Here is a 17,478-nt window from a genome sequence, read left to right as displayed (position 1 = left end):
CCTACTTTTATACTCAGAGCAACTGTCCTCTACTGGCTTATCTGTTTACTCTAGATTTCCAATATCATTATGTACACTCAATATCTACATGTTCTTTTTTCTTATGAATGATAGGGAATCAAATTCTTTTGTTTAAAAGGTTTTAAAAAGCAATTTGTGCTTTTGATTGTAAAAAGATTTAGTTATAAGAACTGGATATGGAGCAAAGCTGTGCTATTGGGACAAATAAAAAAAATGGTGATAAGATATCTACAAGATATCTACTGAAATATAATCAGTTTCCTTGAAAAGTTGGTCATATTCTTTTCAGAAATTAGAAAGGCCAAGTTAATGATCACAGTTATTCTGACAAGTGCTTACATAATGCTGGATAGGCTCAATATTGATTTAATTGATGCCAACCAATATCAAGAGTAACTCCAGGTTTCTCTTCACTATAGTATTGGCCCATGCTGGACCATATAAAGTTATACTACCAATGAGGTATTTGAATCAAAACTCTGATCACATAGTATTTAGCTCCCACCAGCTAGAAGTTGCATACATATCATTTTTTTGTAAAGTTTTTTATTATTTCATTTTATAATGCATATAAAATGGAGGTAACAATTACAACATGATTTCCTCCATTATAGCTCTTATTCCAGGGTGAGTGGTACCAAGTGTCCAGTGTAAGATTTTGGACTGTTTCCCACTGAGTTGCAATTACAGTTTGTGCTGCTAAGTTCATATATAAGATCCATTCTTTTGACAATATATGTACATTGGTATCGTCACAAATATTGATGCACATTTTGCCAAATGATCATAATGATCTTGCTTCATCCCATGTGCAGTTCGTTGTATAATGTATGTAGCTTTCCTTTTCTTTTTTTAAAGGATATGCTTGGCAGGAGTCACACAAAACTGATCAGGAGGACTTTAAACTGAATCCTGCACAGCAGAGCAATTAAATGCTAGAAAATGGTATAAAATCATGTGCAGGTAACAGGGGTGTGAGTTAAGGCAGAGTGGGTAACCACTAATACATAAGGGGGGGGGGCAGTAAGGGAGTGTTTGGGGAGTGTAATCCATAGTTTTTGATGGCTCTGTACCAGGACTGGGGAGCATATTCCCCCTCAGTAGGCAAGATCTGTTTCTGCCTTACCCCTTGCATGCCATATTTTGCAGGTTGGTGGCATCACTCATCTGTTGTCACAAGGATTTCAGGTAATGAGCCTCTTTGAAGACGTGTTCACAACGCACCTTCAGAGAGATTTGCTCCAGGATCAAGAAAGTGTTTGTCCTGAAACGTCTTTTAAGACAGGATTTGCACTGAAACCATTTTAGCAGTAGTCACAATGCAAGCCCTTTCATGAGATATTTAAGCCACTATTGCAATCCACTCAATGGTGAGCAAGGAAACTGGAGACCGCTAAACAAACCAGGGTGGCTGCATGGGGAGCTTTCTGGCGAACACATTTAAAAGAGACACGAATGGGAATTGGAAGGATCTAAGGATCTGTCCTGCCTTCTTCTGGCTTAACGTTCTAGAGGAGGCCAGGTTGATAGGACTAAGGGCACATCTCAAAGAGCAGGGTCCTGGCAAGGCAGGTCTGGTAGTCCAGTCAATTATGGTAGGCACTGCCAGATCCCAATCAGGGTAGCAGGGGGCAAGGCAGGGTCAAAAGGCAGCTTGTCAGCACCCTGGAGAGCTCATAACAATCTTTGCTTGCTCGGACTCACTCAGGAAGAGCTGCCATTGCCCTGATCTGTAATCACTGACTCCTACAGCATGGCTGTGCAGCGGTATGAATTGGACAGGAGTTCCCCAGGCTGGAGGACTCTGTTGAAGCCCCATCATCTGGCCTGAGTGGTCTGTAAGGAAGAGGTTCTCTCTGCTGAATGTGACAGCCAAAGAGCATGATAGAGTTTTAGGAGTTCACAAGCTAAATATGAGCCAGCAATACAACACAGCAGCTAAAAAGTCTAATGTTGTTAGTCTAGGCTGCACCATCTAAAATACAACCTAGAATTACATTTGCCTTTTTAGCTGCCACATCACACTGCTGACTGAAACATGTCCATAGGAGCACAACAAAAATGGTTAGGGTCCTGGAAATCTTGTCCTGTGGTGAAAGGTTGATGGAACTGGCATGTTTAGCCCTAAAAAGAGATGATTAAGAGGTACTGGGGCAGTCATCTTCAAATACTTTCTGTGTTCTTCCATAGAGGATGGAGCAAATACATTTGCTTTCTGTTGCCACCAAGGATAGAATCTGGACCAATCTGGACCAAGCGATAGAATCTGGGTTCATACTGCAAGAACAATTATTTACACGAAATATTAGGAAGAGCTTCCTAATGATGCAAACTGTTCAAAGGCTGCCTTACAATATGGCAGACTCTTCTTCATTAGAGGTTTGTAAGCAGAGGCTGGATGGTCACCTGTCAGGAATGCTGGAGTAGTGATAATGCTTTATCAGTCGTGTTTCTCAGTGACCTCAACTGGACTACATAGCTGGAAAAAAATCAAAGGGCATAAATGCTGTTTGTAGTTTAAAAAATGCAGTGGTCTGCAATTTGCTTAACAGGTTTCTTTTTATTGTTATTATTAACAGATGCATATGAACGGTCTTCTTGGATCTGACCAAAGATCTATGTAGGCCACCATTTTGCTATCTATCAGATGCCCCTGATTAGCTCATAACTAGGGTACAATGAGGGATGCAGGTTGCGCTGTGGGTTAAGCCACAGAGCCTAGGACTTGCCGATCAGAAGGTTGGCGGTTCGAATCCCTGCAACGGGGTGAGCTCCCGTTGTTCGGTCCCTGCTCCTGCCAACCTCGCAGTTCGAAAGCACTTCAAAGTGCAAGTAGATAAATAGGTAACGCTCCGGCGGGAAGGTAAACGGCGTTTCCGTGCGCTGCTCTGGTTTTCCAAAAGCGGCTTAGTCATGCTGGCCACATGACCCGGAAGCTGCGCGCCGGCTCCCTCGGCCAATAAAGCGAGATGAGCGCCGCAGTCGGTCATGACTGGACCTAATGGTCAGGGGTCCCTTTACCTTTATCTAGGGTACAGTGAAGAGAACCATCTATTGTTTGTCCCAAGTATCTGGTATTATGTCTCATAACCATTTTAGCTATTGATAGACTATCTATAATTGGTTCAGTCATTCAAATTATATTTTTATTGTTAACATTTTTCACATATACATGCACATACACATATACATATGTACACACAGGCAGAGGAAAGACACAAGGTGATGGATTTCAGTCAACACAGCTTGTGAACATATCACATGACAAAATCTTTCAGTTGTGGACTTCAGTGAAGCTTCCAGATGGACAGCAGAACTGACCATAGAAAGCATTTCTGTTGTTATTGACAGCTTTCCTTGGATGGAAATCTTGGATAGGAAAATGGGCTCCTCCAATGTTTCAGTTTGTACTCTTCAGGACATATTTTCACTGATGCAGAATAATACAAGTGTTTTGAAGAGTGGAAGGAATCAGGACTGGCCCTACCAATAAGCAGAATGAAGCAGTTGCCCCAGGCAGTTACTTTTGGGGTGCCATGAAAGGGCTGCAAGTGATTAGTTATTTAATTTATTATTGCTGCATTTTTCCTCCCAAGAAGGGAGAAAGGTGCTTGTGGGGTTTTCTGCCTCAAGTACCAAAATTACTTGACCAGCTTTGGGGACTAGTCTGCACCTTAAGTCAGAGGGAACAATTTCCTGCTTCTGCTCAGGCAGCAAAATGTCTTGGACCAGCCCTGGACAGAATATGGTATGCACAGACTTAGAACATTTAGCCACATCTCTTGTGGTTCAACTGAAGGAAATAGCATGGGGAAATCAGGCAGGTGTCTTATATCATACAGAGAGTGGAATGTCTGGAAAGAGGAAACACTGAAGATAATTTCATGGAAGGTGAGGAAACATTCGATCTAAATCGTTTATGGGTGGTATTCATCATCTTTAAAATGTCACCCACATATATAAACTAACTTTATTGGAGACATATTCAGTGTTCTGGGTCAGATTATCATATGTGGTGAAACTGATAATTGAGATTTACTAATTGTTTTTAAAGCCATCTGAGAGCCAAGCTAAATGTTAATCCCATCATTTGTCCTTAAGCCTAGTATTTTTTCTTTCACAAATAGCTGACAATTCAGATCAGAGGCTTTTTTCTCTTCCCACTAATCTGGATTCCACTCCCTCTGAAGTTTTGAGTTTGCAGCTTGAGAGTGCTCCTGGACTTGCCACTGTCAGTAGAGGCATCAGTAATGGCAGTGCTCTGCGGTGCATTCTATCATTTCGGTCTTGAACACCAGCTGCAGCCCAAGCTGGAGATACATGACCTGGCCTTGGTCACCATGTATCAGGTTGGGTTACTACTATGCCATTTACATGGGGCTGCTTCTGGAGACGGTTTGGAAATTTCAGCTGGTAAAAAAACCTCTCAGCCTCCAGCATGCTAGCAGGAGCCTGAAGGTGTGAATATGTGACATTGATTATGTGCCAATTACACTGGCTGCCAATATGTTTCTTGGCCCAATTCAAAGTGCCTAAATAGTTTTGAGTCCGGTTAGTTAAAAGATTGCCTGTACGGTATGTCCCAGCCCATAATATAAGATCTGCTGTTTGTGTGCTTGCCGGTGAAAACCAGATAGGTTGATGAGCACACAAGACAGGCCTTTGGGGTGGAATAGTGGAACTCTCTTGCAGTTAACATTCCAGCTTGGCCCCTTCATTCTAGGATTCAATCAGGTATTTAAAATGTATTTTTTTGCTTAAGATTGCTTAGGTGATCTAATTCAGTTTCTCACAAGCACTCAGTGCTTGCAATAGCAAGGAAAGTGCACAGGGAGAGTCGTCCCCATGCAAATTTGGCTCCTTCCAGCCTGCCAGAGGGCTACTAATGTATGCTTCTTCCAGGGCAGAGTGCAGTTGTGATGGGGAGGAGGAGGCTACAATCTGGCAAATTGGAGCTTATCTCCCCATTTCAATGGCTCTCAAGAGAACTGATGACATACAAACTGGGACAGGCAGCCTATAGAAAATCCAGAAACTGCAATGTTCCTTCAAACATAATTTAATATGATTCTTTTGAGTCCAAGAGAACAGTAGCAGTAGACCGAAGAGGGAATGGCCTTTGTGTTGTCTAAGCTGATGGTGCAAAGCCCACCCTGTTATTAGCCATGTCAAAGACGGAATAATATTCCTTAAGGAAGACATCACCGAGGATCCATAGGGGCTGCCCATTTGAGGAAGCCAAGTATGTGGTCTCAATTCCAGCTATGCAGTATCCATTGCTCTGCAAAATAAAAGAAAAAGTGTTATAAGTTCCATCTCTGTTGGAAGACAATGTGATAAAGCCTTTTAAAAAGATGTACGAAATCATGTCCAGATTAGATTGCAAGTTAGAAATGTGGCTGCTCATCCACTTGCTATAATTATATAGTTGTAAATATACTTCCTAGAGATTGTTTGCAAGTACATAGCTCATATGGTAGCTATGAGAGTTAGATCCATAATGCACGTGCTCTAATTCTGAGTCTCTGACCACCCACATGTGCAAGTTTAGAACTGACTGTAATACACACATGATCAATAGGGATGCCAAAGCAGCAAGCACCATCCGTACCCTGGCAGAAATGACAAAATTAAAGGATTCCCCAACATTCATTTGTAGGTACTCTTACAAATCTTGCTTCTAGAGATAAAATCCAGAGCAGACTAGGCTTTGAAAAGATTTTTTGCATTTACAAATGTAGGGAAACAAATAAGATGGCAAGGAGAGACCCATGCAAGGTCCCCAAAATAAGGATCAGAAAAAATGACGTGAAATGCCGCCAATGCTATCTTTTCATAAAGTAAAGGCTGTGTTATCAAGAGTATTGGTACAATCCCTAGATATTCTCTAACGCTTAAGTGCCTTGGTGTATAATATGTGCCATTAAGCAATGTTGTACACTTACTTCAGAGATATAGGCAGAGGGAGGCAGTGGGAACTGGACTCCGTTAATGACAAAGGTGATGGTGGGCATGTTCTGGACATTGTTGCAGTTCACCACATACTGTGAAAGAAGACAAACAGAAGGTTTACTCAGTGAGCACACCAGGCCAGAGATTGGTCAGACTCAATCCACACTAGAAAATAGACTGGCAGACAACATAAGCTTGATTTATTCCAGTCACATACAGAGAACAGACACCTTTTAGAGTCCCCTTGTTTTTGAAAAAAATTATCTGAACTTGACAATTTTTATGTAAGCTGCCTTGAGGGGATTTTTGGTTTTGGTTTTAAGCAAGAACAGTATGGCAACAAATTCTAACATAAATAAAATACAAATGGAAATACCAAATACATAATAAACAAGCAATGTCAGAATTATCCTGCTGGATCAGGCTGAGATCCATCTTCTAATCCAGCATTCTCTTTACCATAGCAGTGAGGACAATGTCTCTGTGATCATCTAGGAGCACACATCTCTTGTACTTAACTTGGCTGTAGCATCCTAGGTGCAAGATTTCAGATGGAGCGTGTTCCCCTGTGATGAAGAGTGAGTTGCAAGAATTTTCCTGCTCCACCTACCTCTCCATTGTATTGTTCAGCTCCTATAGCCTGCAGGAATGTCCCAATGTACTGCTGAGGGATAGTTAGCTGGCAAGTGCCAGTGTCTACAATTCCTTGGCAGCCTTCACTGCACCAGCCAGTAGCCTCATCACCGATGGCAAACCTATAGAGATAAAAGCAAAGAATGTTGCAAGGACAACATTAGCAACAAAAAACAAAGCAGGCAATTATAGAAACACAAAGACTTTCTAATATTTAAGATGGAGGAGTCTTCACCTATAGCTACAAAGGGTTGTGGCCAATGCTAGTCCTACTCAGAGTAGACCCATTGAAAATAGCATGACCAATGTAGGTTCATTAATTTAAATGGGTTTTCTCTGAGTAGAGTTTAGCTGGATACAACACAAAGACAGCTATTATGGCCATGGAAACACATACATAGCCACATAAACTATAACCCAAAGAGGTTTACTTACTTCATATCAATCTTTCCTGGAAAGTAAAATCCAGTTTTCAACTCCATGCTGTTTCCCACTTTCAAATATGAATACCAAATCTGAAACATCCCAAAATTTGGGAATCTATTATGCTTTGAGTAAAAGAAGAAGCTTCTGTTGGAAAAGCTTGTAATCTGGGGGGTGCAGACAAAATGGTAATACCCAGGGATTTGCCACACACGTCCTGTTAAAAAGGTGATGGGAAAGACCTCTGAGATGCTGGAGAGATGCTACTAATCCATGCAGAACAGCCTTTGCTAACCTGGTGCTATGAGTCTTATTTGCCCCAGCCACTGTGGCTGATGGGAGTTGTAGACCAAAAGCGTCTGGAGAGCATCAGGCTGGCAAAGGCAGATTTAGGCAACGCTAGACAAAATGGACCAAAGAAGCTGCCTTAGTGTAAAGCAGCATCATAGGATTGCCAACCTAAGTTGCTGGAATCCTGTATTTTTGCAGTGTTCAAGGTGCTGGGAAGAGCATGGTTTGTTTCCTTTTATTAGCTGGTCCATCCATTATGACTGAAAGTGCTGCACAAAATATTGTGGTGCGAATCTCACTATTCCCTGGTGACAGGTGATGAGTGACTCATCTCATTTTCCCATGCCGCCTTCATTTGGCAGTCTTTTAGAAACAGAGAGCTTCTCAAGCACACCTGTCAGCAGCTTTCAGGCAGCATTTGTTTGCTAAAAAAACAAACTACTACACTTCAGCAAGGATATCCTCATCCTTGCAGCAATGAACACCGTTTTGTTATCTATTGCTCCTTCTTAGAATTATTTTTTTGTTTTGCATAACTCTCCCATTGAAACTAATAGAACTTTAAAGTGCCTAGCTTTGAATGGATCACTACCCTCCTGGTTTTTGAAGGTTCATTTCCAGTGCTGGAGCACACAAATACACCCACCTCTTGACGTGCAAGCATGCAGACACACACACACACATATTTTAAAGTAGCAAACAAGAATAAGACTATTCCCCTCTGTAGAAATGCTGCACATTCAAAGAGGCTGGAGACCTTTTGCTATCATCAGGATAGAGGCATGACAATGGGAAATCAAAGCATAAAACCATGATTAGCTATAGATGAAATGAGAATTATGAATATCACTTACTCCTCAATACCAATCTGCCAGTAAAGCTCACGAGTGACGGGTGCCCAGGCAATTTCTCCTGAGTACAGTTGAGTGTCAACACCTCCTAAGATCAATTCACCTCCATACTGAACAGTTGGTTGGCTGTTGAGTGGGGAAATGGACAAAACCAGTCAAGGCTAGCTTTATGAATGTCTTGAATATTTGCATACATAAAAGCAGGGAGCAGGGGAACAAACAATTGGGCACAGACTACTTCAGTTTGACAAATCCTGAATGACCACAAGGTTCCCCTCACCCCTCCCAAGATCAGATTCTCTCTTGATTGATAAGCATACATTCAAGGGAGGGAGAAAACCCATCCTTTCACCACTCCATTTTCTAAGCCAAAAGGATGGCTAAAGTGTATCAGGGCAAATAGGGGACTTGATTGTCATTTGGGGATCGTATGCATAAACATTGTAGGCAGAAAGGCTACATCTTATTGGTAGAGCATCTGTCTTTGAGGAAAGATCTGCTAATGGTGAAGGGCCATAACTCACTAACAGAGCATCTGCTTTGTGGAAAGAAGGTCACAAGTTCAATAGCCAGCATCTTCAGGTAGGGCTGTGAAAGACTCCCTGTCTGAAATCCAGGCTAGCTACCGTCAGATGGAGTAAAGGCCAGACTCAGTATAAGACAGCTTCCTATATTCCTATGTGAGGAAATTAAACCTTAGCATGTGTTGCAACCCTCCCCAAATGACATATTTTTAAATGGCTGGGATATCCATCTCAACTCTGAATGATATTCATGGTTTTAAGGAGCAGTAAGAATACTACAGGGAGTTGTGATTTAGTTATTCCAGATTAACATCTATGAGATCGATCTTTTGAATGCCTCCTGACAAACTTACAGATTTTTGCATCTCACCGTGAGAAATAGAAGCTGAAGATGGGTTCAGAGAGCTGCCCCTGCCTCATCATCGACTGCATGGCTGTGTATGACCCCCCTACAGCTAAGGCAGGATAAGCCATGCCCAAAATCCCATCAAAATTGGCATAGTAGAAGGGAGTGGCAGGTTCATTCTCACTCAGGCCAAACTCCTGGTTTTGAATGGCAATATTCTGGACCTGGGAGGAACAGAAGGGACAATGGGTTTCATTGGAGGCACAGCAATGATTTTGAGCTTGAATAAATCAAATTATCAATAGTAAGAATAGGTAACACATGCCATTTTTAGGAATAATGAAAAACAAAGAGGCGATGAGACTGTGGGCTAAACAAACATAATTTCCAATGCCTCACTGGGAAAGTTTATGAAGTTCTCCTTACACTAGACCTGGTTAATTTGTAAAGGAATGAATAAAAAGGGGTGGGATCATAAAATGACCTTTTGAGTTTTCTGCCTCAGATGTTAAAACAGCTTCAGCGGTCATCAGGATCAAACTACTTGTCCACCACAGCAAAGTACCCAATATGTAGAAAGTGGTGTGCAAAAAAAACAAGCAAACCCTCATTTCTGCCTATTGCAATAGTGGCATACAGCCAGCAATATCTGGGCCACAAGCTTCCATCTTAAGCTTTGGTTGGTCCCCTTCTTTCTTAGCTTGTGAAGTAAATTCTGGTTGCAATGCTGGATTCCGAACAGACTGCTTTTTCTTTGATTGACCAATGTTTGATGATTCCTAGAATGCCACAAAGTTTAAGGTGGATGAATGAATGGTCACTTACCTGCACAGTATCATAGCCTAGCATGACGGTCAGGTCACCACTCCCATAGTAGAGAGTATAGGTCTGTCCATTGTTGTAGTATGTAGAAGATGCACTGGGGTTAAATCTATTGTGGTTTTCTAGAGTAAAGCAAAACAAAACAAAAAGCACAATATCATGAACACTTCCTAACTGAGTCATGTTCTTTAATACATTGGCACATTCTATTGTTATTTTATGTCAGAATGTCAGTGCTGAGAGTTATAAAGATTTTGAATATATTTGTTTCATAGAAACAAATTTCTCTGCAGCTGAATGTTAGTACTCACCACAGGCTGCTGTACTACAGTACACAGATGGTACCCAGAGGTTGGAGGAGCCAGTATCCATCACAACAAGGAAGTCCTGTGGTGGAGTCCCAATGCTGATCTGTCCAAAGTAGAAGGACTGTCCAAGGAGAAAATTTTGGTAAGAAGAAAGATTTTGTCACATTTTTAAATACTGAGCTTCAATATTTCCCCTTCATTTCTACTATTGTTCTCACTTAGAAATGGCAGCTCAGATCATTTTCAAAATGCATCCTAGCCCATAATGGGAGGTAAGCAATAGTACTGTCCAAGATCATACAGTGGGTTGGTGGCAAGCTGTGTGCAAGAACACAGAATCAAAACGTCATCATTTAATCATCTTCTGTAATTACAAGCCCCATTGTTGGTTTGACTTCATCCCTATTGGCACACCCCATTGTGTCTCGAGACAGACAGATGCCGACCACCACAACATTGTCAGATTCAGGTAAGGGATATGCACACCCAGCCATTGCTGTTTTCACCCCAGTAATTCCCCCTTAGTGTATCTTGTAGACAGTAGAGGCTGGTGAAACCTAGACCTGGTGGGGTGCCTTGGAGCTTTCAGTTCTATGCTTGCTCACTGCATAGGGCTGATTTTGGAACTGCACCTAAGTTAAATCTCATCAGTGGTGTATGCAGGCTTAGATTTTTGTTCAGCGGCTCTCTCTCAAGCTTGTAAAATAGTAAAAAGGAAAACCACCAACTACCGAATGGTTGTCATAGAAAGATAACCACTCTGCAGGTTGTTAAGGAAAGAGTTTGATGCAATTACTCTCAGGTAAGTGGACAGAGGGTTTCAGGCAGCATACATCATTCACCATAATAAAAATAAAGCAATTGTCCCAATGTCATATAGTAAGCTTCATGACTGAGTGGGGATTTGAACCCTCGTCTCCCAGGTCCTAGTCCAAATCTCTAACCATTACACTACCCTAGCAAGTGACATGATTAGAATTACACTGCTGTTGTATACTCCGTTACCTCTAACCCTCCAGCTAGGTGACAAAGTGGGCAAGCTCACTTATTCCCCCATTCCAAAAGTGGAGAAGCACTTTCACTATTCAACCCCAAATTCATCATGGACAGAGACAGTGGTGTGAAAATAGTCTTGACAGGAGCAATTATGCTACTTTCATGAGGCCATATAACCTTTGACAGACTGAAAAGTGAAAAGGCAAGATGGGCAGAAGAAGAGAGAAAGATGCATATTTTATTATTTTAATACTCACATTCAAGTAGTTGGTTATTGGTTCATAAGCAATGTTGTATTCATTCAAGTGGTATTTTGATGCAGGATCAACATAGTTTTTCTTCAGAAATTCCTCCAGCACTCCTTTCTCCTTCATGTTCTCCCGAATGGATTTCCCTTTCTTCAGAATGACTCTGCATAAGACACAAGACATGCAGAAGACTTCTCAGGATGCCAAAAGCAACAGTGCTGGTCCCTCTGTACCTCTCCTATGCCCTCTTTCTTCATCAGCTTCCTCCTCTATTTTGGTACTGGGAACTGCTAACAGTCCATCGTGCTACTTTATCCTTTATTTTATTCATCATATTAAATTTTATTAAATAAATAAAAGCAAGGGAGTCCACAAGGCAGAAAGAATAAGTCTTGAAGCCTGAAAAACTAGGGTTTAACTTTTCTATGGAAAGATAAGAACATTGGCTGAAAATGTGTGACCTGATTTAGCTTCCAGTAATATTTCCATCACTACTCATTACTACAGGGCTCATCCAGACTGCCTTTTGTGTCACAGGTCTGGGATTTAAAGCTCTGTCTCCAAGCTTTTGGGTCCCTGCACTTTCCCTGGGAAAACCCAAGTTTTGCAGCTGAATTGGAGCAAATGGCAATTAGGTCTTCTGTGGATATCCATTTGCTTCAATTCAATGATAAAACACAGGTTTTCTTGGGGGAAGCGCAGGGACAAAAAAAACTGCTCAGGCCTGGAGCTTTAAAGTGCATACCTGTGCCTGGAAAACACAGTGCAACAGAAAGTCTGAATGAGACCCTAATTGAGACACTCACCTCTCCAGCCCCTCCGACAGGTGGAGACAGACCAGTACCAGGATCAACCACTTCATGATGCTCTGTGTCTTGGCCAGTGTGATAGTCTAGAGAATCTAGAAATCCCTTCCGCAGTTACAGCTGTTGTGTCCCTACTTTTATACCCAGGGCTACTCTCCTCTGCTGGCTTATCTGTTTACTCTTGATGTCCTCCCGTACCATGCATTTCCAATATCTACACTTTCCATTGCTTATGAGTGATAGAAAGTCCTTTGTTAGAGTGGTTTTAAATGCAACTTGTGCCCTTCATTTTTTAAAAAAATAATAATGAGTGATTATCTACAAACTTTTGCTAATACGGAAAAAAAAAATCAGTGATAAGATATTAATAAGCCAAATTCCTAATAATATGTTCCTACCCTTTTCAGAAACAATAAAGGACAATTTGATAATCACAGCTGCTGCGATGGGTATTTAAGTGTGGCTAGATACGTTCCATTTTTATACACTGAGTCGAACAAATATTGTAACTCCAGGTTATCTTCACTAAGGTATTGGGCCATGTTGAGCCATGCCCTTGGGAAGCTGTGCTTGCTAACATTATATTTAATTCCATGTTTGGGTCTCAGCTGTGATCAGTTCACATTTAATATCTAGGTTTTTCAGTTGATTAGTATGTCAAAGATAATAATTGTCAACAGCTCGAGTTCCCTAATAGAACTTAATGAGGTTTTGAAATAGATGTTTTCTGTTGCATGAACACATTTTCACACCTTGCGTATTTATGTAGTTCCATTCAGGCATTTTTAAATTGTTCTATGGAAGATCTGTGCATGCCAGTCCCACCCTCTTCACCACACCTAGTGGGAAAGTCTGAAGGGGGATTGTCAGCACATTCAGGGAATTCAGGGAACTCTTCACCCACAGATAAAATTTAAAATAGCTTGAATAGTAGAAGAAACTATTCCAGATTAGCGTCAATTACAGATGACGTACTTATTGAGCATTCATGCTAATTTGTTTGCACAAAGTGGGCAATGTCGGCTGTTTATTGAACACACTTTCTGATTTTTTGTGGGGGGGGGGTGGCTATAGGACGGTGTGCCAAGCTATCGATATCCCACACTTTCCACTTCAATTTCCCATCACTTTCCTAACTCCAAAAGATTCAACTTTTGGGGGAAGCAGGTAAGATTAGATGGGCCCATCAAAATCTGGTCCATCCAAGTTTCTTAGGGGGTGGGGCTAATTCTATCTCACTCCATTTCCAGGTGGATTTTAAATGGAAAATCCTTACAAATTCATGTGGAAACACTCTTTCTAAAACAACAACAACAACAACAACTTATGAAGTTCTCTGGAGGTTGCACACTACCTTGATTCAGCTATTTATTTGTTTTATTTTTTTAAAAAATATATTATAAACTTTAAAAAATAGGGCATCTGGCTACCCACAGCGCGGAGCAGCTAATACAGTGGTACCTCGGGTTACATACACTTCAGGTTACAGACTCCGCTAACTCAGAAATAGTACCTTGGGTTAAGAACTTTGCTTCAGGATGAGAACAGAAATCGTGCTCCGGCAGTGCGGCAGCAGTGGGAGGCCCCATTAGCTAAAGTGGTGCTTCAGGTTAAGAACGGACCTCCGGAATGAATTAGGTACTTAACCCGAGGTACCACTGTACAGGGGAGCTCCTTGATGCCTCATGTTTTGAATGCATCTGCAGCTTGTCCTTCAGACAGTAACAGGTCATTATGGCAGCTCCCATTTAAAGAAGCTAGGCAGTAGGCACTACACACCTGAAGCCCCATGTCATCATCTCCACCAGTTAAAACATTTTCCTAAGGGTAACTTCATATGGGAAAGGCAGGAAGTAAACTCTACTTCCACATTATTTTCAATCAATCAATAGAAGACACCCAAGACCATCTAGTTCATGATATTCTGTAGGAGATACCTTCCAATTGTTCTGACCATAGAGTATAGACTGGTTCATATGGGTTTCACTGGCTGCACACATAGATACAACACATACACACCATGCAAACCACACACACTTTCTCCATGAGCCCAATATCCACTGTACTAAGTACAAAAATGCCTGCATTTGTGCTACTAGGATTTATGGGATTGAGGGCACATCCCTGCACGCAGTGTCATTTTGTAATAAAGATCCAAACCATTGGAGGTTTTTAAGCAGAGGTTGAATGGCCACCTGTCATTGGTGCTTTAGCTGAGATTCCTGCATTGCACGGGGTTGGACTAAATGACTAGAGTTGGGGTCCCTTCCAGTGCTACAATTCTATGATTCTATTAGGATGGGAGAGCGGTTCCATTTAGTTTGTGAATCTTTACCTTGTGAATTTAACTTTTCTGCACTTATGGTGGCAATGTGAAATCGTGCACACCTTGGGTATTGGAGTCTTTGCAGAAATAGAATTAATATACAATTAATATACAGTGCCCCCTTTGCTAGCATTGTTAGGGACAATAAATGATTCTAACCAACAGCTCTGTGTTGTAAAGAGCTGTTGATCTTTTTGATCTAGTGGCATCACCTTTGGAGACTGGCAGGTGCTGGCGCTCAGGGAATGGACTAATCTTTTACTCTTGATATACCTGTGTTTGGATACTTGTCCTAGTGGGAAAACTGACCTGTCAAATATGTGTTGCTTTATGCCTTTATCCTTTGATGCAGGTTGGCAACTATTTATTTCATATGCACAGAGAAGAATACAGGAGACAACTACCTCCTACACATGGAGGACTGTGGAGGGAGCTGTTGGAGTAAGAGCTTTGGAACTTGCTTTGGTTTGCATGCATTTTTGGTGTTACTTTGGCTGCTTTGCTGTCTTCAACTATGAGACTGCTGTCAGGGAAAAGTTAAGGAGTTCAGAAATTTCAACTTGAGTTCTTTGGGAACTCTTGAGTGGATACCTTCCAGACTTGGCAGTTATTAATTTATCTATTAGGCCTAGGATTTCATCTGTTGTCACCACTATTTACCTCAGTTCCTCAGAGTCCCTTCCTAAGTTCAGGCATAGCTATCTGCCCTACATCTTCATTGTGGAGACACATGCAAATAATTGATTTGGTCTTTCTGCACTGTCATTTCCCTCCTTTAGCACACTTTTGTTTTTCTTCTCATCCAAAGGTCTGACATTTCCTTAATTGTATTTCTTGTTCCTAACGTGTTTAACGAATGCTTGTTGTTGGTCTTTATGTTTTTAGCAATGTGTTCCTTTCCCTCCCCCCCCCCCCCATCTCTTATAGGTTGCTTATTTCTTTTGCCAAGGTTTGTCTTCTGTTTTGTTCCCCTCACGAGATTATCATTTTTCTCAAGGAAGCCTTTCTGTCTCTTAACAGCTTCATTGACTCTGCCCATTAACCATGTTGGTATCCTCTTAGCCCTGGTGGTACTTTCCCAAATCTGTGTAAGCTTTCTAGCTGAGCTTCTGTTATTGTGATTTTGAACCCAGAAGCATTCCAGAAAGGATGTAGGGATAGCTAGGAAGTCTTGGAAATGGGGCTGAGAGAGGCAGAAAGACTTGGTGGACCCCTATAAACGTGATGTGAAGCAGGATGTTGTGGAGTGTTAATGCTGTGAACCTTCCCTATTTGGCTCAGCCAGTACTTATGTGAAAATCTTATATCACAGAAATCTCCAAAATCTCTAATGACTTTTATTTCAAGGAAACCAAATCCAAGGTGTGTGTTGGCATCCCTGACATGTTTCGCTGCTCAGAGACTGGGGCATCAGCAAAACAGTATAATATGGAGAACTGTACATTTGCCAGAAGAGCTTATTAGCTCTTCCTGTGATGCATACCCGCCAACATTTCTTCGATGAAAATAGGAATGTCCTATTCCATAATAATAATAATTTTATTATTTATACCTCACCCATCTGACTGGGTTGCCCCAGCCACTCTAGGCAGCTTCCAACATATATAAAAAACATAACAAAACAATAAACATTAAAAAAGCTTCCCTATACAGGGCCTTGAAATGTCTTCTAAAGGATGTATAGTTACTTATCTCCTTGGCTTGGGGGTCACAGAACTCCATACCCCCCCCCCCAACATTTATCTGATGAAAATAGGGATATCCTGCCATACCCTCCAATATTTCTCCCATGAAAATAGGGATGTCCTAAGGAAAAGCAGGACATTCCAAGTTCAAATTAGAAACTGGGACGGCTTCTGTAAATCCGGGACTGTCCCTGGAAAATAGGGGCACTTGGAGGGTTTGTGTGATGTGCTTCTGCTTAGCTCAGGAGGTTACCTGCAGGTTACAGATCTGCTCATTGGGGGGAAATCATTTATGGGTAAGCTTTTATTCCCACAGACTTTAAATGAAGTATCTGAAGTTCCATTCTAACTTTAACAATGGACTTTTCAAAAGTGCTCCTCAGTTTGTTGTTACACTACCAGTTGTGCTGGTCTCTCTGTCCTGGGAGACCCTAGTGGAGGGATAATTCTGGGGTAATGTGATGGTGAAATTATTTATTTATTTCATAAAATTTGATTTAACCCCACACCCCCCCCCAAAAAAAACACCAACCTCTCAAAGCAGTTTACATATGCGAATATAAAGGATTTTTGGTAACCCTCCCCAGGGTCATGGGGAATGCAAAATTCTGAAGCTTTAGGGAAAACATTGAGATGTCACATTTTTCCCCATCATGCTTCGTCAGCAGTTTCAGAAACCCACTCTCAGGGGCGGATTTTGGTAATCATTCGTAATATGGTGCCCTGTGTCAGGCAATAATTTGGGGCCCTCCAAATGGACCTTCTCAACTTTGGATCTTCTCCATTTTGCACCCCCTTGGCTTAGCACCTATGTGGGGGAACTTCCCACACTGCCCTAAATCTGATGCTGCCACTCTCCAGCAACACAGAGCAGGGCTTTCAGTGTGGCTGCCCCTGTTCTCTGGAACACATTCCCACTGAGATATGATAGGTACCCACTAGCTATACTTTCCAGAAATAATTAAAGACATTTTTGCTTTTCCAGACTTTTCCAGATGGATGAAAAGGTTTCTACCTTTGGTGTTCATTTTGTATTATGTTTAATACAGTACAATTTTTAAAACCTATTTTCAACTGTTTTACTCCTTTTAAAAATATCATAGTTATGTTTATGATGTGTCTGTGAATATCTCTCTCTCTCTCTCTCTCTCTCACACACACACACACACACACAAACACATTCAAATATTTAATAATAATAATATTTTCCCCCAAGCAAGTCAGGCAAGAACTCATACAATTCAAA

At 41.4% G+C, this 17,478-nt stretch overlaps 1 protein-coding gene across 1 annotated transcript; it reads right to left on the bottom strand.

The window, feature by feature from the left end:
* Positions 1 to 3,145: 3,145 nt before the first annotated feature.
* LOC310679909 (pepsin B-like) lies at positions 3,146 to 12,345 on the bottom strand. Its single transcript, XM_083445854.1, has 9 exons — positions 12,222 to 12,345; positions 11,425 to 11,578; positions 10,175 to 10,292; positions 9,867 to 9,985; positions 9,066 to 9,265; positions 8,175 to 8,297; positions 6,584 to 6,728; positions 5,967 to 6,065; positions 3,146 to 5,302 (listed from the first exon to the last, which is right to left on the bottom strand). Exons 1-9 carry the CDS (start codon positions 12,275 to 12,277, stop codon positions 5,150 to 5,152), a joined length of 1,167 nt encoding a protein of 388 aa, XP_083301980.1. The 5' UTR covers positions 12,278 to 12,345; the 3' UTR covers positions 3,146 to 5,149.
* Positions 12,346 to 17,478: the final 5,133 nt, after the last annotated feature.

Source organism: Podarcis tiliguerta, assembly GCF_965153285.1.
Source record: "Podarcis tiliguerta genome assembly, chromosome: 6".
NCBI classification, from domain to species: Eukaryota; Metazoa; Chordata; class Lepidosauria; order Squamata; family Lacertidae; genus Podarcis; species Podarcis tiliguerta.
Note: the sequence above shows the minus strand (reverse complement) of the source record. Positions and strands in the feature narration are given on the sequence as shown.

What these genes read in the sequence shown, in the direction of transcription:
- LOC310679909 (XM_083445854.1), bottom strand. Translation starts at nt 12,277, where the DNA reads ATGAAGTGGTTGATCCTGGTACTGGTCTGTCTCCACCTGTCGGAGGGG. An exon ending in TGGCAGATTGGTATTGAGGA is followed by an intron (nt 6,729 to 8,174) that starts GTAAGTGATATT and finishes TTATCTCTATAG; the next exon opens with GTTTGCCATCGGTGATGAGG. An exon ending in CTGAACAATACAATGGAGAG is followed by an intron (nt 6,066 to 6,583) that starts GTAGGTGGAGCA and finishes CTTCTTTCACAG; the next exon opens with TATGTGGTGAACTGCAACAA.